This window comes from Pseudovirgaria hyperparasitica (genome assembly GCF_010093815.1).
Source record: "Pseudovirgaria hyperparasitica strain CBS 121739 unplaced genomic scaffold EJ05scaffold_20, whole genome shotgun sequence".
Classification (NCBI taxonomy): Eukaryota; Fungi; Ascomycota; class Dothideomycetes; order Acrospermales; family Acrospermaceae; genus Pseudovirgaria; species Pseudovirgaria hyperparasitica.
Window position 1 is genome coordinate 715,308 of NW_022985568.1, and position 18,051 is coordinate 733,358.

At 49.6% G+C, this 18,051-nt stretch overlaps 9 protein-coding genes across 9 annotated transcripts; 3 read left to right on the top strand and 6 right to left on the bottom strand.

Annotated features, from left to right (window-relative positions):
* Positions 1-1,216: 1,216 nt before the first annotated feature.
* EJ05DRAFT_220857 (uncharacterized protein) lies at positions 1,217-2,102 on the bottom strand. Its single transcript, XM_033739899.1, has one exon. The coding sequence runs from the start codon at positions 1,797-1,799 to the stop codon at positions 1,269-1,271; it is 531 nt and encodes a 176-aa protein (XP_033595974.1). The 5' UTR covers positions 1,800-2,102; the 3' UTR covers positions 1,217-1,268.
* On the bottom strand, positions 2,103-3,750 carry EJ05DRAFT_220839 (GroES-like protein). The gene is made up of 3 exons (XM_033739898.1): positions 3,234-3,750; positions 2,754-3,179; positions 2,103-2,702 (listed from the first exon to the last, which is right to left on the bottom strand). Exons 1-3 carry the CDS (start codon positions 3,514-3,516, stop codon positions 2,407-2,409), a joined length of 1,005 nt encoding a protein of 334 aa, XP_033595975.1. The 5' UTR covers positions 3,517-3,750; the 3' UTR covers positions 2,103-2,406.
* Positions 3,751-4,810: 1,060 nt separating this feature from the next.
* EJ05DRAFT_220862 (uncharacterized protein) lies at positions 4,811-6,223 on the top strand. The gene is made up of 2 exons (XM_033739900.1): positions 4,811-5,862; positions 5,927-6,223. Exons 1-2 carry the CDS (start codon positions 4,966-4,968, stop codon positions 5,969-5,971), a joined length of 942 nt encoding a protein of 313 aa, XP_033595976.1. The 5' UTR covers positions 4,811-4,965; the 3' UTR covers positions 5,972-6,223.
* EJ05DRAFT_220863 (uncharacterized protein) lies at positions 6,224-7,703 on the top strand. Its single transcript, XM_033739901.1, has 4 exons — positions 6,224-6,574; positions 6,652-6,847; positions 6,909-7,458; positions 7,516-7,703. The coding sequence occupies exons 1-3, from the start codon at positions 6,475-6,477 to the stop codon at positions 7,414-7,416; spliced, it is 804 nt and encodes a 267-aa protein (XP_033595977.1). The 5' UTR covers positions 6,224-6,474; the 3' UTR covers positions 7,417-7,458; positions 7,516-7,703.
* A 467-nt stretch (positions 7,704-8,170) lies between these two features.
* Positions 8,171-8,698, bottom strand: EJ05DRAFT_505160 (uncharacterized protein; the record flags this gene model as incomplete). The annotated part of the gene is made up of 1 exon (XM_033747673.1): positions 8,171-8,698. One exon carries the CDS (start codon positions 8,696-8,698, stop codon positions 8,171-8,173), a length of 528 nt encoding a protein of 175 aa, XP_033595978.1.
* Positions 8,699-11,542: 2,844 nt separating this feature from the next.
* Positions 11,543-12,842, bottom strand: EJ05DRAFT_445052 (actin-related protein, ARP1 class; the record flags this gene model as incomplete). The annotated part of the gene is made up of 4 exons (XM_033742158.1): positions 11,543-11,605; positions 11,659-11,973; positions 12,032-12,490; positions 12,540-12,842. 4 exons carry the CDS (start codon positions 12,840-12,842, stop codon positions 11,543-11,545), a joined length of 1,140 nt encoding a protein of 379 aa, XP_033595979.1.
* Positions 12,843-13,103: 261 nt separating this feature from the next.
* On the bottom strand, positions 13,104-14,936 carry EJ05DRAFT_533661 (MFS general substrate transporter; the record flags this gene model as incomplete). The annotated part of the gene is made up of 7 exons (XM_033749132.1): positions 13,104-13,277; positions 13,311-13,737; positions 13,853-14,000; positions 14,050-14,163; positions 14,244-14,616; positions 14,692-14,762; positions 14,802-14,936. The coding sequence occupies 7 exons, from the start codon at positions 14,934-14,936 to the stop codon at positions 13,181-13,183; spliced, it is 1,365 nt and encodes a 454-aa protein (XP_033595980.1). The 3' UTR covers positions 13,104-13,180.
* An 842-nt stretch (positions 14,937-15,778) lies between these two features.
* EJ05DRAFT_220965 (uncharacterized protein) lies at positions 15,779-17,281 on the bottom strand. Its single transcript, XM_033739902.1, has 6 exons — positions 17,020-17,281; positions 16,622-16,970; positions 16,449-16,571; positions 16,282-16,400; positions 16,138-16,222; positions 15,779-16,084 (listed from the first exon to the last, which is right to left on the bottom strand). Exons 2-6 carry the CDS (start codon positions 16,911-16,913, stop codon positions 15,843-15,845), a joined length of 861 nt encoding a protein of 286 aa, XP_033595981.1. The 5' UTR covers positions 16,914-16,970; positions 17,020-17,281; the 3' UTR covers positions 15,779-15,842.
* Positions 16,977-17,478, top strand: EJ05DRAFT_220975 (uncharacterized protein). Its single transcript, XM_033739903.1, has one exon. The coding sequence runs from the start codon at positions 17,038-17,040 to the stop codon at positions 17,353-17,355; it is 318 nt and encodes a 105-aa protein (XP_033595982.1). The 5' UTR covers positions 16,977-17,037; the 3' UTR covers positions 17,356-17,478.
* The last annotated feature ends 573 nt before the right edge of the window (positions 17,479-18,051 follow it).

An 18,051-nucleotide genomic window follows, 5' to 3' on the forward strand; every position in this document is an offset into this window, starting at 1 on the left:
TGGTGTGTTTTGGTGTGTTTTGGTGTGTTTTGGTGTGTTTTGGTGTGTTTTGGTGTGTTTTGGTGTGTTTTGGTGTGTTTTGGTGTGTTTTGGTGCGTGAAGTGGTAGTAGTACGGCAGTGTTAAGATCCTGAGCGTTCACAAGGCAGGACTGTAACGTAGTGAAGCACCTCTTATGTCGAGAACTAAATCTGAAAGGTCGTGTTCTGTTCCTTGTGTGATATTCAATCTACATACTAGGGATGTGAATGAGCTAACCCACACATATCTCAGTCATGATCATCACATGGCGGAGCACAACAAGAGATGAGATCAACCAGGTCAGAAAGTTATGAAGCGCAAAGTATTGTTAACTAAAACCTGCCTATACTATGTGCCTTTGCAAGGCATGTCCATGTCTCGAATGCATCTAATCAAGGTCCCTTTTTCCATGCCGCCGCAATATCTAGCTTCACTATCAAGCCTTCCGACACACTAGCCAGTCGAAGATTCCGCGTTATGTGAGACTTGATAACCACGCAACGCCCCTCTGGGTAGCCCCCCAACTCACCCACTAAGTACTGTCTACCGCCTAATAGGCGATGTCTCCATCTACAATCGTCTCCATGGCCTGGCTGAACCACTCGGAGCACTGACCCGCCTCCGGCGCAACCGGCGGAAGCTCTCCGATCTCTTTGACTGTGGACGTGTCCACGCGGTACAGCATCGGAAGCTCCCGATTCGGAATCTTGTCCTTCAGGCCCCGGACCGCGCTGACCCGCTCAGCCCACTCCCTCTTCTCCCTCTTGTTCTCCAGAATGTAGAAGTCGGCGTCTACGGCCATCCACATGAGGATGTAGTAGTCTCGGTACATGAAATCCGTGCTGTTGCTGAACGCTTCGTTGATTGCGTTGTTGTAGGAGACGTGGAGTGCTGTGGGCCCGAGCTGGGCGCGTTTCTGGGCGCGGAGCATGGCGATGTTGAAGATGTTCTGGAGGGAGCCTGGGTCGAAGCTGTGGTTGAGGTCAAAGTTGCGGTACCATACCATGCGTACGGCCTCTATTGGGCTTTTCTTCTGGGCTTGGAACTTGTTGCTGCGGACCATGGCGCGCATTCTGGCGGACGACTGGTAGATGGCGTGAGTGCAGTCTTCTGGAACACTGTGCGATCATGTTAGCAAAATGAGATGACTGTTTTGAGTGGTAATCGCTTACAAGAGCGGGTGTGTTGCCGCGCGAGACTCAGCCCTATTTTGATGTCAGTGAGGTTCATACCAGTGCTGCCGAACACTCACGGGTAAGGCCCAGACTTGCTGGACGTGACAGTTGAAGACCTAGAAATGGAAGAAGATCTGGCGAGCATCTTCTCTTCGAATAAGTCTTTCCTGTTATCGCTAGACTTTGGGTCGACAACTGGCCTCTTGAAAGATCCATATCCTCCTGTACCTCTTTCATCCAGCGACATATCTTGATTTGTTGGATACTTCGCTCTGGCTCCCTTTCCATTGGCCTTCTGTCCGGCATCACCTTTTTTCTTGAGACAGCCTTCGTCGTCATAACTCAATATAGAATCGTGACTCATGCTCTTTGCCCTTCCCCTCTCACGGTCTGGATCCCTATAGTTGCGCTGCTTTTTACCTCTATGAGGCATGTGCTCCCGAGATGAACGATTGGGGCTCTCATGACGGCGCGACATCTCAGGGCGACGTCCTCTCTGAAATGCCCTCGGTCGTAGAGGCACCCAGCGGCGTGGAGGTGACCGGCGATTGTGGCGAGCATAGTCATGTCTCTCATGTCTGGCAGGCCGTACCCAGGTAGCCATGTCTTGGACTATATACTTATCCACCTGAGAAAAAATCTGCGAATTTGCTGTGCTTTACCACCCTGGTGATGGAAAAATTTGTCGCGTGTAATCACAGATCTACAAACTGCTGCCGCGTAGAATCGCAGATTTGCTGAAAAACCGAAGTGAAGTAAACAGTGCATGGTCACACGTGACGTACAAGTTAGGCAGGGGCAAAGCGCAAACAACACGGCGGCAGCGGTAATTACGGGAAAGCGCTGGGACCTGCCACCTACAATCGTTCACTCGTACACCGTGCGCTCTTGAAGACTCTGTATCTAGACAATATCATGGAAGATGGAAACGATACTTTTTGGTGTAAAGCCAGATGAGTTGCACTTCACAGAACTATAGATATCCTCCGTTCCGCAAATCACATCTCTGGACCCATAAGCAAGATTATCAGTCAAGTCTAGGAATGAGCAAAAGACGAAAATGATGTGACCAAAACATATGGGACGCACCGTCCTAACAGAATTGACGTATTGACTTCGTAAAAAAGTAACTTTTTTGATCAAAAGCTCTTTACTCCGTAACAATGCATACATACTAGCGCCATACCGCAAAAATAAAAGACAAGTCGACTCTACTGCTTGTTCAGAAGCACAGCGCGGTACCGTAGTTTACCAGCATCAAGTTTTTCCATGGCTTCTTCTATGCCCTTTTCGCTCATCTCAAACTTCTCGACCATAGGCTTGATGCCGTGATGGGCGGCGAACTCAAGCATGCGCTGATGCACAAGACGTGGTGCAACGAGGGAATTCTGGATAACTAAGCCATTTGACATCATCTGCATGTGTGGAATGGCAAAGTCACCCTCTGCGACTGACAGGGGGAAAATCTTTGCGCCGCGGTTGAGTAGCGGGATGTATAGACTCCAGTCTAGGGAAACAGTCAGTAAGTATCACATTGAACAAGAGTTCGATGTCCTACCAGGCAGAGCGGAAGCAGTGACGATGAGAGCATCGAGCGGACGACCGATATCTGTGTCGCCCGGCTTCTTGTCCTTCATGGCGTAGAAGGAGCTAGCGCCTAGTTCCATGGCTTCATCCTTTTTCGATTCTGTTCCGCTGAATACAACGACATCGCATCCTTTCTTAGAAGCGAACTGGATTGCAAGATGCCCTAGCCCACCAACACCGATTATGCCCACGCGGTCTGTCGATTTGACGTTGTGTATTTCGAGAGCGCCAAAGACGGTTGCACCACCGCATTGTAGAGGTGCGGCGTGCTCATCTGCGATTGAGTCTGGGACCTTGAAGAGAAAAGCTTCTCTCCACACAGCACCTGTGCCGAAACTTCCTTGGTCGAGATCTGCCTCTCCGTACATCGCGCGCGACCAGCAGAAAGTGTCCATGCCTATCGAAGGTGTTAGCAAGTAGGGACATTCATAGGCCAGAGGGGAGTAGGTACCTGTCAAACAGTGCTCACACTCTCCACAAGTGTCGTGAACGTAACCCCAGCCGACACGATCACCTTTCTGCAAGTGCTTAACGGCTGGGCCGGTCTCTTCGACAATGCCAACACCTTCGTGGCCAAGAGCCATTGGCTGTGTGCGGTAGTGAAGATCAGTACCACATACTCCTGATGCAGTGATACGAAGTCGGACAAAATCGCCCTCGAGCTTCTTCAATTGCGTATCGGCCTTCTGGATCCGACCAGACTTCGAGCCTTTGTAGAAGGTAGCATTTGACATGGTGGAGAGGAGATTGGAGTTAAGCCTTGAGGTAGATTTTTTAGAGATAGTACAGTAATGTACAGTGTAAGAAGATGCGTGAAAAGTCTAAAGAGTAGGATTTGATAATACGAGAAGCAGTCGAATGCGGCAACGCCAGGTTATATACTGGACCTACGACATGATCATCATCGGATGGTCCAAGTGTATCCATGTGAAAGGTTACGGTAAACGCGAAAAAAGTCCAACATGAAAGCACTAAACACTTCAGCATGACGTCGCCCCGAACGAGTGGGTCCGAGAAAGGGCCTTCATGGCTTTGGCGTAGGCAGGGATCATCCGTTGATTTGCCAGCAGCAATCATAGCAGCAGTCTAGAGCGCACGAAGAAGAATCTCCTCGAAGCTATTGATCTTTATCGGCACATTACTACAGTCGAAAGTAGAAAAGACTGTGTTGTCATTGGATGATGAGAAGAAGATGGCTGCTGGATGAGATTTCGAACGGACATTAGCAAGGCTGCAATATCCAGCGTGCTTTCAAATCAGCTGTCAAGGATCCATAATTCTTCTGGAAACACTTTATGCAGGAATGATGTAAGTGACCTGACCTTTTCTGGTTGTGGTTCGCGGCGAGAAATACCTTATTTGGTGGTTCATGCAAGAATTGCAACGTACGTGCATGGGTTCTGGATGCCAGTCGAATGGGAATACCGCCGACGATTACCCATGAAGATGCCGAGATAACTGCGGCCTGAGTGCTGACTCTGCAGCGAGTTTGTCCCGAGCTTACTCCGCTTGTGTCCGCCTTCTATCAACACATGTCCCAGAATGGACATCGATGTCTCCTACACCTAATATCTGAGCATATCACATTCGTCAGCATGATAAGCACGTCTCCGCAAACAGCTCCAACTCCGAGCAAAGATGTCGACTCCATCATTGCCGCTCTCCGGCTGGAATTTGAACATGAATGCTGTGAACGCACGCGTTCCAGCAGGGGCAGGTCGCGCTTCTGATGACAATAAGCACCAACCTTTCCGTCAGATAGACGCATCTAGACATCCAGCATATGTTGTTCAACTCCACGTATGCCTTATCTGCCGCCTTGAGCACTGTTCATCGTACTCGCCAATGGCCAATCCAAGCCAGACCAAGTGAGTGAGAGGACCTCGTGGGGTTCGACGTACAGAGAAGAAATGTTGGTGTGGTCTCGTATAGTTAGGATTCTTAATGCGATGATAAGTCTAATAAATCTGCTTTTTGATCTGTTTTGCAATGGAGCAACAGACTGGTATATTAATTATTTAGCTATTAGTGGTTACTACTAATGCTGTAGGATCGAACCTAAACGCGCTCAGCCACAATTCAAATCAAGCGTCCTTCGGTTGCCTTGTCATTCGAAGTTCGAACACCAACACACTCTACCCACACACAAAATCATCGACAGTGATACGCTTCACATAATCAAGATGCAAGCGAAATCCAAGAAGGCGTCGACTTCATCAAAGCAGCTTAGCGATTTTGGAGCCAAGACCCTGTTCTGCTGTCTTTGCTGGCCCATTGTCATCGGCGTCTATTGCTGCAATATGAGAGTAATCTGTGGCACTAAGCCCTTCAACGATTTTCCTCCAGCACCATTGCCAGCCCGTCGGCCGCGTAGATTGACTAATGACAAACAAAGATTCCGCCTGCAGAAGCACTCGCGCAAGGATCAAAGTCAGGCTCAGTTCCTCACGATGCTGCCATTGGAAATCAGACGCCAGGTATATCGCGAGGTGATTGGGAACAGACGTTTCTACGTGGTTGTCGAGGAGCTCAGAACGCAGCAGAGCAAGGGCCAAGGTCGCATCGCTGCGTATGAGACGGTCACAGTTGTTGACACCGACCCATACCTGACGACCAGGTTCTCACACGAAGCGACCGGTCTGCTCAATCTGCTGACAACATGCTGGCGAATCTATGTCGAAGCGATGCCGATCTTATATGAGTCAAACTCCTTTGTTATACCCACGAAATTCGGACATCTGAGGACGTTCGAATCGACCATCCTGCCGTCTCGCTTCACATCGATACGTCGCCTCGAATTGACCATCTGCTATAATGACCTTCCTCGTGATGCAGCAGCTCGGACGCAAAAAGGTGTGCTCGAGCAGTGGCGGCTCCTCCGAAGCATGGCTAGCCTGAGATTCTTGACTCTAGCCTTGAGTGGCTTCCGTGCTGACCGACAAGGACCGTACGACGACCTTGTATCTCATGTTCAACAACTTGTTGCGTCGGGCGAGCATCTTCGCAACCTGCGCCGATGTGTCATCACGTGGCTCTGTGTAGACTCAATAAATCTGACCCTCAAGAGAGCACTCGACAAGGTAACACCACGGCACAATATCTCACTGCTTGTATCGGAGAGGCCGATTGACTCTGCGCAAGTAGAATCCATGGATTTATCGAACTAGGATGGCTGCGGAGAGTGAATAGTGCCTAATGGCGGTATACGTTGGCACGGATGCGGCGGATCCATCCGGATCCAGCCATTCTTTTTACACACATCCTGTATATATATGCTACTATTTCTAACGAACCTTATAAGTTAAGAGAGGCTGCAGAGGCACATCATCAAATCAAGGAGCTGAGCATAAGTCGACTATGCACACTACGTATCCCTTCCTCATAAAACGCCTCATACACAATGAGCTTCAGCGGATTAAGCGATATGCATTACCAAGCAACAGACATCACGGGCCTTACAGACCTTAAAAAAATGGCATGCAGGCAGGCGAGTAGGTCACAGATACAAGAGGAAGAAGAAGAAGAGGAAGAAGAAGAAGAAGAAGAAGAAGAAGAAGAAGACGAAGACGAAGACGAAGACGAAGACGAAGAGCGAGATAGCCATCAACGCATCGACAAAACCTTGACAAAGTTCTTCCGCAAGATGCAACTCCCAAAAGTAGTCTTCAGACATAAGCTACGCAAGCCCAGCCATGTGCAAAGTCAGCCTGAGCAAACCCGGTCGGGTCTGCTCGATCTGCCCGTCGAACTGCGCCTCGAGATCTACGAGTACCTCTTCGCGGATGGCACCTTGTACGTGATTCCACAGTGCACACGCCGCTCGGGTGTAATTTTCACTTCCAAGACCAGTATATCTGACCTTTATCAAGGGCCTATGACTGAGGAAGTGCTGGACTGGTCGTGGCGCGTACAGCTGTATTTGAACGAAAATTGCGGCAGCCGTCGTCTTGAGAGGTTGCTGTGGGATCATGGCAATAGTCGCTATGTAGGAACGATGTGCAGGAGTCTTTACTATCGCACACCGCCGCCTTTCAGAACAAACATCATTCGCACCTGCTGGAAACTGTTTGTCTCGCCGTCCTATATAGGTCTGCGCCTGTATCACCAGCTAATATACACCGCACAGTTACCTCGAAGCTGCGCCCTTGCTGTACAGCTCCAACAAGATAGTGTTCCCCTTCACATTCACCGATTTCTCGTCCTTTGCACGCCATATCCCGCTTCGTCAGATGGGCTTCGGTCCGTCGAGCAAGTCCTGCCTCGACCTGATCCGCACGCTCGACCTCAACTACACGTCGTGCTACTACTTTGACGACCCGACAAAGACATGGCTGCAATTGCGCCAACTGCGCAGCCTGAAACTGCTGCGCATCAGGATCCTCGTGCCGCAGCACAGGTATCTGGAGGAGCAGGCCAGGCTGTTTATCACGCAGGTGATGGAATTCATATCACATAACGATAGCGAGAGAGTGGTGGACGTGCATGTTGTTACGAATGGTAGATGGGGATTCATGGGTGCTTTGCACGAGGTCGGACTTGTGGAGCTGCCGTTGGACGAGCCGGGTTCGCGGGTGTTTCAGCATCACACTTGGAGGAAGCAGAGGAATGGGGAAGAGGAGAAGCAGGATACGTAAGGCGGCTGTGGCGTATAGTCATGTGTGCCGTCTGGTCAGACTGTAAGACCCCCTTCTAAAGCATCTAGAACGGCACTCCCTCGCACTGACGCGCAGCAGATGAAGGGAGAATGGTGTGTAGGTAAGGCGTTTATCAATTTTAATTTATCAAAGCAAATACCAAACAGTGTACGTTAAGCAGATTGCAATATAATAGAGAGAGCCATAGCATGTAGATACAGAAATCGTTATATACAATATCAGGGTATTATTCCCCAACGCCCCCAACAGAGCCCACCACCAGGAGAACCCCGTCAAGTCGTCCGCAATCCAAGCACTTTTTGTTGTAAATCCATCGCCATTAGCATCGTCGTCGTCATTGTCGTCGTCGTAGCAAGAGTAGTGGTAGTAGTAGTCGTGATGCTAAGCCCTCTTCCAAGGCAAGATAACGCCTTGCGGTTGTGGTACGTAATACAGGATACCCCGATGAGAGTGAAATGATGAGAAACCGCTACCGATGAAGCCCCCCGAGATGACATGATGATGATGAAGAAGAAGATGAAGCAGTCGACGGGTATGAGGAAAATCAGTGCAATAAACGCCGTGCCAGATGCTCGCGAGAATCAGAACCAGCTCGCTCGAATCCCAGCCTGGCGCCGAGTAGACAATGATCAGGAAGAAAAAAAGCCACGTAGAAACCGAAAAAGAGGAGAGGAGAGTCGTGCGTCCGAAATGAAACCCCCCCATCGTTCACTTCATGAATGAATGCCTTATTTCAAGACCGATTCGACAGCGTCCTCGTCATCTTCCTCCACACGCCCTCCCCGCTGCCCCTCCGCCCTTCCTCCATCTCCTCCTCGCTCACCGACCCAGCCTTCCCCTCACGATCACCAACACCACCACCACGCATGAAATTCCCCGCGCCCCCACGCCCAATATGATACACGGGCGCCGCACGCTCCTGCAACCGGCGCTGCACGGCCAACTCCTCGTCGAAGCTGAAGATGGCGCGCTCGCGCTGGGAGCCGAAGAAGCGGTGCAGGTTGCCTGCGCCGCCGCGGCCGGAGGCGTAGTAGGCGGATGGTTCGCATGCGGTTGCGGATGTGGAAGTGGTGTCGGATGATTGATTGCGGGTGTGGGAGGTCAGGGGGATGCGGGAGGCGGGACCGGAGGCGGTGCGGCCGGGGGTGAGGTTTGCGGGGGCTTTGGTGAAGTTGCCGGCGCCGCCGCGGCCGGTGTAGATGTAGTGGGAGGTTGGGACTGTGGGGTGGGGTTCGGTGATGGAGTAGGTGCGGGAGGACATTTTGGAGGTGTGGTGTGTGGTGTGGTGTGGTGAGGTTTGGTTGGTGGTGATGGTTTGTTGTTGTGGTGTTTGAGAGGTGTGTGTGTATGTGAGAGTGTGTATGTATATATGTATGCTGTTGATATATACGGACGAGTATGCTTGTAGTAGTAGTAGTAGTAGTAGTAGTGATAGCAGTAGCAGCAACAGTAGAGTATAAACTGTGAAGAGTGTGGTAGATGTTTCCAACAAAACCCACGATAGTATTCCGGGCGGGAGCTTTATATAGCAAAACCCTCCATGACCACCCGGTACCAACACGGCCAACTAGAAAGCACAGACAGAGCAAACAGTCACGATGACACGAGCCCGACGCAGATTGGATGTCCAGGCCTGCCCCAGCCAGCAAAACCTTCGCCTCGTGATCAGTCCCAGCGCAAAGAAAACTCTGTCCGGGGCGCAAGTCATTTAATGGCTAGGTAGGTAGATGGCAACATCGTGACAAAGCCAAGCCGCCGCCTTCTCACACTCGGTCCCCCCCCCCTTGGCCTTGGGTGCTGTGGTGCCGCTGTGTGGCAAGAAAGCGAGCTAGAACATGCGCCTTTCCCGAGAGTTACAATACAGGGCTGGGCGATCGAGACCCGCCTTTTGTCGGTGTAGATATGTATGCGTGTGTGTGGAATTGGCATAGTCGGCGGCTTAGACAGCAGTGTTCGCATAAACTGACTACCCGATTCGGGAAATCTTACAGATAACATACATGACTCAGCAGCCGCCTCTCCACCGTAACGCCCCAGCTCAGAGTTTTCCAGCTTAAGCCGTTAACTGCAACGCGCCGCCCAAAACCAAGCCGCGCCCCAAGAACAACCCAGGCACTACTGAGCACAAGCCCAGCACTACTGAGCACACACACCCACCAGCCAAACGTAATCGACTCCTTGGAAGTTGGACCGGATTTTCAGGAACCACGAGTCCCCCCCCTTGCAATATCTGGTGACCGCTCACTTACCCCCTAGTCAGCACCAATGGCCATTTCCCATTACCCCCAGGAAACTCCTCGATTACCCCCAGGAAACTACTTCATTACCCCCAGGAAACCTCAATCGGGTCTGGTGCCGCTGCGGGAGTGGACATCGTGAGATTTGCTTGCTTGCTTGCCAATGCCCAGTACGCACCTTGTCGGTTGCGCGTGCGTGCGTGGATGAATGGTGCAATTTGAATTCGTGACTCGGGCCTTGGTCGTTTCGTCTTGTTCTGGGTACTATCATCATTGTGCCCAGTTCGTCGTGCCAAGGGTGCTGGTTGCCTGTGAATGTGTGCATGTGTGTGTTTGTGTGGACGATGCGATACGATATAATGTGTTGTGTTGTCGACTGCATCAACATCACCATCAACATCACCAAGAAGAAGAACAACACCAGCACCCACCGATCGATGCAAGCGATACCATGATCTCACATCCACCCGACAACACAAGCTTTTCGCAAACCACCCTCCCCCTGCTGACACGGCCCTGATTCATGCACTTGTACAACATGTCTGGTTTGTGCATCTCCGGACCTTCACATCATTTCTCCTATACCTGTCATCATCACAATCATCATCATCGTCTTCAGCATTGACATCCATCATCAAAGAAAATCCTGCCTCCTCCTCCTCCTAATAATAATAAATTATGATTGCTCCGTGAGAAAGTTAAATTCCATCTCTCCGCCGCACATGGCCGGAGTGTTTTACGATGAATAATAAAACATAGCCAAGCGCACTGACAGCAAAGCGCATCTGCGTCCGTCCGTCCTCAAGCAACATAGCCCTCCGGCGTAGTACATACAATAGTCCAGTCAGTCCAGATCTGCGACTAACACACTTGACACTTGATTAACAGATATATCTTACCTACCAGACCGCTTGGCAGTCAGTCCGTCGTTCACACCGCAACGCATTGGCACTGGAATGACCTAGTATCACGATGAGCGGTAGTGGGCGGGCGGAATTTGAAAATTCTCTACTTCCAAGTGATTGATTATTCACACTACAGAAACCTCATGATTGTTCTCGTTTACCGACAAGACAGTACGTGGCTTCCTCATGGCGTGTACTTCCCCGCATTCCGCTTTGCCTGTTAAAGGGATGAAGGTGGAGTATCATTGCTAAGAATATATGGATAGGCACCACCTGACCAGGGGGGGCCCAGGTGTCAGGGGATCGCCGAGCCGTGCCTTAGCGAGACTGCGCGGCTCTACGGTTGGTTTTGGTTTTGGGTCATTCTGGGATCAGAGCTGGGCTGGCGTGGCTGACTGAACTTGCTGGCTGGCTTGAGCCTTGAGGGCATCTCGTGCACACCCCGAGTTTTCCAGGGCGCACGTAGAATAGTTGACAAAGTCTATTCGTCTACTATACTTTGGGGGATTGATTATGGTGGTGCTGGTGCTCTGGGGGTATTTCCGATTTCTAGATGCCTCACAACAACAAAACGCCCTTTACAATGCCATGCTCACTTACTTACACCTCCGCATATTCACGGCCTTTTTTTTTTGACAACACTTTCTTTGGCCTTTCGCTTCGCCACTTTGGGCACCCCTGCCAACATAACATGACATGTTCATCAGGTAACAAAAATGGTCTTGCGTCCATCAATAGCCTGGACGAGCCCGTTGCCATGCGGGGAAAACTGGGGCAGTGTAGCTTCGCCAAACGACACGTTACGCTATCGCTGCCGCACGCTGACAGCCATTCGCCCTATTGAGCTAGTTCGCGCCCGTCGTATTGTCTCCCTAGGGGGCAGGTGAGGTTCTGGTAACTGAAAGTAGTAGGGCCGGTACGTTGGATTTTGCGGGGAACGAACGTGTGCGTTGCGAGAGCTGTCTAGGCGAATTTGGTATGGATGATGTCTGGATTCTCTTGCCATTCGTCTTTCTCTACCCACATCTACAGGGCAAGAGTTAGCTGTGTTGGCTGTTGAGATCATTTCAATTACTTACCTTTTTGAATGTACTCAGACCCGCTAGAATACTGCCTCCGGCCCAGGTGGTGTATATTCGCTCTGGGGGTGCGAAGATTTTGATGCGTGTGTCCTTGGGTGCTAGCCGTTGTACCTCACTCAGAAGCCTGTCACCAAAGCCTTTGGTGAGCGTGGACCCTCCTGACAGCACTATGCTGCTGTAAAGAGACTTCCGAAGATCCATGTCGCAGCGTGTGATTGACTCGACCACAATTTGGTGTACGCCGTGGTACTCAGTTCCAATAAGCTCAGGATTGAAAAGTATCTCCGGGGCGCGGAACCGCTCAGCACCAATCTGCAGCCCTCATTAGCAGGGATCCTTCACGTCTCACAACAGCATGCGCATTGCTCACCTTGAGCTTATTCCCATCAGGTAATGAATACTCCATGCTCTTTGGATCAGACCTGGACGAGCTTGCTGTCCATTCCTTTTCCTCTCTTTCTGGGTTTATTGCGACGTATCCGCATTTCTCCTTGATCTGTTTCACCACCTCCTTCTCCGCACTGGTGTGAAAGACGTATCCACTCTTGCGCAGCAAGGTTTGAAGGTACTCCGTCACGTCTCGTCCTGCAACATCTATCCTACGTACACTGTTGGGGATGGCGAATCCCTCGTACACCGGCACGGCGTGCGACACGCCGTCCCCTGCATCGAGTACTATGCCTGTGGTCTTGCCAGAAGCGTAGAGGGACAGGACAGCCTGTATGGATGTGTAGAGGGCGGGTACGTTGAAGGTCTCAAAAAGGATCTGTGCGGCCGTCTCGCGGTTCGAGCGCGGATTGAGTGGAGGTTCGGTGAGGAGGACAGGGTGCTTAACGCGCCGTCAGTAGCCATTTGCGGTCAATCCCAGGCAGACTCACATCCTCCGTTGGAGGTTTCAGTTCCTCGTATACATATTGCCATATCCTTTCCATGTCGTCCCAGTCTGTGACTATGCCGTGCTCCAATGGATAGTTGATCTTCAACAGTCCCCTGAACTCCTGAGCTTTGGGTCCAATGAACACATCACCTTCCAGCGCGCCGGCGAGAACTCGGGAATGCTTCGGTCGACCGACAAATGATGGGAAATAGCATTTGGGGAAATCTTGACCTGCAAACCCAGCTCTTATCGACCCACTACCATTGTCGATGACAATGGCAGCGTTGAGCAACCTTGAGCTCATATTGAACGTTTCCGGGATGCTAGGCGTCTAACACATGAGCCACGGGAGGTTGTAGGCAGACTCAAGCTTCAGACAAGTGATGGGAAAGCTTTGTAGGCAAACGAAGCTGGCGGAGTTGATTGCAATCCTTATTGGAGCTCCCTTGCGCGTCACGAACTTTCTAGGACGCGACCCTGCCAAGCCTCTGTAGCTTACTCAGCCTCGGTCTTGATGGACATCACCCTGTCCATCATAGAGAGATTGCAAGGCATTCTAATCAAATACATGACTGTGCTCAGGCAAGTCGATTGATACATCGCGTTCGTCCACACAGGTCAGCACTCTATTCCCGTAACGACTTACAACTTAACCTCAAAGCGTGTGCGTGTCATCTCCCCGTATCGTAGCAATATCACCGCTGTCGGTACATTGAGCAAAGCAATGAAAGCAAGCAAACTGTTCGCTCATCAATACCCAAGCGAGTCGTACATTGGGTTCGCAGCTAGAGGCAGGACAGCACTGACGATTGACCGAACGACACTCGCGGCTCCGGTGGCACTGACCGGATGAACTGCAAAGCAGTCAACCAGATACATTTGTGACGGCATGTAGTTGTACATGACCCCCATGGCGATCAGTGCGCTTCCAATGATTGGCAGAATGAAATAAGTCCGATATTCGACTGTCCAGCCATAGATGAGAAATCCAGCTGGCAGCACTGCACCTCCGACGAGCAGCAATGGCAGACGATGCTCGGGTTTCGACTCTCTGCCGTTCTTGGACATCATGACTCGGACGAACCGGCCAGAGAAGTATCCTGCAGTCACTTCGCTAAACACAAGACCGACAGCTATGCCCAGATAGGCCAGTCCGCTTTGTGATGCAGTAAAGCCATATGCATCTTGGAAGACAGTGCCTAAGATGCTCAAAGCGAGTATGAAATATCCGTTACGCAACGGATGTTGTGAAGGTCAGAAGGATCGTGACGGGTGATCTGTAGAATAACTTCGCTGGTCGGATCTAAGCCGCACGAAGCTCTGCTTTCTTCTTAGCCGGAGATGGTCTGATGATATTGATTTTTTCGTATGGCATATGTTTTTCAGCCAGCCATTTTGCTTTCACTATCGTTCCGCATGATTCGCGATACAGCACGATTATCAGCGCACCAAACGTGCCAGCCTGGGTTATATCGTCAGCTGTACTCTGCAGAGGTAATCTCTTCACCAACAGCCATCAGGCATATCCAGAACATCCACCTCCATTCGACATGCTCAGCGATATAGTCACTCGTGATTGGACCTGTGCCGACATTAGCAAAAGTTACAGCATTCATATGGAAACGCTCAATTACCCAAAGTCGGGTCCTGTAGCAGAATGTATCAGCAGCGATAACATGAATAGCCCCGCGATCAAGCAACTTACCATTCCAGGTCCCATGAGAATGACTGACATTCCTAATCCACGTTGCTCGACGGAAATCAAGTCTGCCACAAACACATTGGCCATCAACAGCAAAGCAATCTGTCCAAAGCCACCGATGGCTCTAAAGACAACAAACATAGCGATACAAGTGCTTGCACTACTACTAGCTAACGAAACAAGGAGCAGCGGTAAGCCCACACGCAAGACTATCGCACGCCCATAGAGCTCTGAGACGGGGGCAACAAGAAGCGGACCAACGATATAGCCCATCATGTATATCGAGACCACAAGGGACTCCACAGCAGAGGACTGGGAATGGAACTCAGTCATCACGACTGGCATCGCCGGTTCAAAAGCCGTAAATGCCATGGATCTCCAGTGTTGTAGTAAAAGTATCAGACTTGTACTACGGCATTCACTGTAGTAGAACTTTACCGATAGTACTCACGCAATGCAATTCGACAGAGCTATAGAGACCACTAACGACCATCTTTTTATCAACGACCAATTGAGGGGATTCTATGCTTCCATTCGCCATAATTTGTCCAAGTAAGGTACGATTGTCGGTTCTAGTTTCTCATCAGAATGTCTTGATACTGTTTTTGGAGGCGAGGCTGCTTCCTTCGAGTAGGGCGCCTCTGTGCAGGAGGTGCTTGGCTGAGATATTTCTCCAGCACGCTTTTCGTGCTCCATAGCAATCGACTGATGGGCTTATAGCAGGAGGGTCGAAAGCGACGAACGTGCGTCGCCCAACGACCTTCACTCTCTGTTGATGAGTGGTATCTTGCCGTCGATCCAAGGCCTGGGTTGCATTTCGCCTTGATAAGCGCCTGTGTAGGTCCCATATGGCACGTACGGCGACGATCAAAGAGAGGCAATTCGATCAGGCTGTAGCTGTGCCACACAGATCTCCCGAAGTTGATTAAGGCTAACATGAACATGAGGTGACTGTTAGCTGACTATTCTGATATTCGTGAAGCAAGGTAACATACCGGGGCACGATCCGTCAGTAACTTTTGCCGCGCTACTGTTGGTACGCATTTTTCGCGCATCATCACCTACATGTCTTATTCTTAAAAACTTGAATTTATCCTTATTTCCTCTAGGATTTATAGTCTTACTTTCTATATGTAAGAAAGACAAAAGAAAAAGTATAGATAAAGCAGTTATCCTAAGAAAAGCTTCTAATGTTGGATTTCGTATAGAGAATTCAGGAAAAGGGGCGGACCGTAGTTTTTTCTACATATTTTTCTCTTTAAAGCTCTCTTAAGCCAAAATAGTAGTACTATCTTTTCATTAGAAAATCTAGGGAACTAGATTTTAAAGGGTGGAGTCGCGCTGAAAAGGTTACAGATGTATCATCACGCTTGGTAACACCGCGATACTGAGCGTCATTTTCACTTCTATTGGATCCTTACGTGAGTCAATTGTAGATTGCCACTTCGGTCCGTACATGGTTCCAGATACATGATAAGCAGCTATGATTCCTATAGCCTTGCAAGTATGTGAGGCTCATGAGCTACCTACCAAAAGTACGCGAACACATGGATGGTGTGAGCAGTGGTTTTAGCTTGCGACTCTCTGAGACTCAACTGGACTTCATGAAGAATGCCGATGACTCGCCTCGTACATCAACCGCTCAATCTCTTCACCATATTCCGATACATCGTACCTACGCGTTGCTACCGCCTCTTGAAACGCATCCCAATCCACGCATTCACGTACATTCCAGCTTCCTGCATTGATTGGGTGGAACTTATTGTTGAGATTTGCGTAATGAGGAAGCATACTCAGATCCGGATTGCACATCAGAGACTTCCTCAACGATTCCAAGCAATGGCCTAGGCTTATAAGCATTCGACCTTGGAAGAACACCCCAAGAGGTCCTACTGACCGGTATGTTCCCCAAGCCAACTAACTTCCTCGGACGTCTTGTTCGCGTAGTAGTAATCATAGTAATACCATTGTCGAAAATGCCGCTGATATGGAAATCAGTCACTTGCAATAACGGGGTACTTTTAGATCTTTATTGACGGACCAAACAGTGGAGGTTATGATCAATACCAAGAAGGGCACCATAACCACCATTGACCAAAGGCAGGCTAGTGGTAATGTTGAGCTGCTGTGCTTCATGGTCATCCACGCGGACGCCACCATCTGTGAAATAGTCAGTTGTGTGAATTCGACATACCTTTGCCGACTTACGCGCAAGAAGTTTGTGCCATGCTCTATCGCTCTCCAGAGTCGGCTGACCCATATATAAACTCTCTGACCAATAGTTATCATCACCTGGAAATGTATTCCATCGGATACTGGAGGGTAATGGGTCTAGTATCAAGTCAGTAGACGTAGATTGGTAGAATCATAGCTAAGCTCACAAGCCTTAGTTGGCACAACTTCTGGAAAAAAGCTCAAAGTGCGAATCAGGTACACCAATACTCCCGGGAACATCAATACCATCAGTATCATCAGGGCCAAACTGCATACAAGCTGATACAGGAGGCACGAGACATGGTACTTGACTGGAGGGTACAATCTGTATGGGTGGTGGTTCGGAGCAACTTCTCTTGCTCCATGGTCGCCCCTATAAAACCCTCCTTCTAGCAATGGCTCTGATAGTGGTTCCTCTTCCATTATAGAGCTCTTAGTCTTGAAACTTTCTAACATCATCTGCCTGGAGCGGAGGTAGAGACGTGCTGTTGGCTATATGGGAGCACCCAGTGGTCTCTTGGTACAGTCAGAAACAAGAAGAAATTGGAACTCAAGAGAAACTTGCAATGGACACTCTACTCCCATGGGAGTGATCGTACTAGGAACTACGTTTTCACTTATCTCTCAAGCGCAGTGCGGCAGTCATGCATTCATTATAGTGAAGTCATTACCTCCTATCACAAACAAAGAGTCTACAGTCCTTGTTCTATGTCGTCAATTTTCCTCATTCGATCGTTCGTTTATGATGACACGCATTTGTTTGAATCGGCCCGCACCGCCTTTTACATTGATCCTGACGCAACATGAACTGAGTCACTTACAAACATCAAGGCGTCAGTCATGTAAAGCTGAAGACTGCCTGCCTAGGAATATCCTAGACCAGCATATCAATCACACATGACAACGCATCAAAGCGATCACCGCTCAGTACGTATGAACCATAGGTCTGCCTGATTACGAACCACTATGGAAGAACGTGATGTAGTCTATGATCCACTTGGCACGAGAATGGTAGCATGAGCGTATATAAATATTGAATAGATCCTAAGATCAAATAATCAAATTTAGCGCCACTTTACAACCATCTCAGAGCTTCACAAAGAGAACACCTATTAAGTATCTGCTACTTACAGTATCGGACTTCATCATGCTTCTTCGATCCTGCCTTGCGTTCGTTGTAATGACAATGGTAGCAGCTTTGCCTTTGCAAGGATCTCGTGGTAAGGACTTATTCGTAAAGAGGGTATATATGTTGACCGATGTTATAGCCAACACGATCTCAACCCAACAGCATGGGAATGCGAATACTAAGCCAAGGGCTGATGTAGATGGACATATTCATGAGAACAATATAGACATCGATACGGAAGTGTCTTTACCTTGAAGTGACAACGGAGTCAGTACACAAGGGGGTGTTTACTTGAGGCAGATAGCCAACATTAGACTTTTTGCCTTCTATAACTTAATCACCACGTCATACCAGAATCTAAACTCAGACATAATATTTGTGATGATGTAAAATGCGAATAGTATCATCTGTGGAAGCCATGAAAGTAGAGTCACTCCAGGATTACACCAGCATTATGACTTGACACAA

Excerpts from the sequence above, each read along its gene's own strand:
- EJ05DRAFT_220857 (XM_033739899.1), bottom strand. The coding sequence starts at position 1,799 with ATGGCTACCTGGGTACGGCCTGCCAGACATGAGAGACATGACTATGCT.
- EJ05DRAFT_220839 (XM_033739898.1), bottom strand. The coding sequence starts at position 3,516 with ATGTCAAATGCTACCTTCTACAAAGGCTCGAAGTCTGGTCGGATCCAG. Across the intron at positions 3,180-3,233 it reads GTGTGAGCACTGTTTGACAG|GCATGGACACTTTCTGCTGG; the intron begins GTACCTACTCCC and ends CACCTTCGATAG. Across the intron at positions 2,703-2,753 it reads CACTGCTTCCGCTCTGCCTG|ACTGGAGTCTATACATCCCG; the intron begins GTAGGACATCGA and ends CTGTTTCCCTAG.
- EJ05DRAFT_220862 (XM_033739900.1), top strand. The coding sequence starts at position 4,966 with ATGCAAGCGAAATCCAAGAAGGCGTCGACTTCATCAAAGCAGCTTAGC. Across the intron at positions 5,863-5,926 it reads TCAAGAGAGCACTCGACAAG|AATCCATGGATTTATCGAAC; the intron begins GTAACACCACGG and ends CTGCGCAAGTAG.
- EJ05DRAFT_220863 (XM_033739901.1), top strand. The coding sequence starts at position 6,475 with ATGTGCAAAGTCAGCCTGAGCAAACCCGGTCGGGTCTGCTCGATCTGC. Across the intron at positions 6,575-6,651 it reads CTCTTCGCGGATGGCACCTT|GGCCTATGACTGAGGAAGTG; the intron begins GTACGTGATTCC and ends ACCTTTATCAAG. Across the intron at positions 6,848-6,908 it reads ATTCGCACCTGCTGGAAACT|TTACCTCGAAGCTGCGCCCT; the intron begins GTTTGTCTCGCC and ends TACACCGCACAG.
- EJ05DRAFT_220965 (XM_033739902.1), bottom strand. The coding sequence starts at position 16,913 with ATGATGTTAGAAAGTTTCAAGACTAAGAGCTCTATAATGGAAGAGGAA. Across the intron at positions 16,223-16,281 it reads ATCATAACCTCCACTGTTTG|CGGCATTTTCGACAATGGTA; the intron begins GTCCGTCAATAA and ends TTTCCATATCAG. Across the intron at positions 16,085-16,137 it reads TTGGCTTGGGGAACATACCG|GCCATTGCTTGGAATCGTTG; the intron begins GTCAGTAGGACC and ends TTATAAGCCTAG.
- EJ05DRAFT_220975 (XM_033739903.1), top strand. The coding sequence starts at position 17,038 with ATGGGAGTGATCGTACTAGGAACTACGTTTTCACTTATCTCTCAAGCG.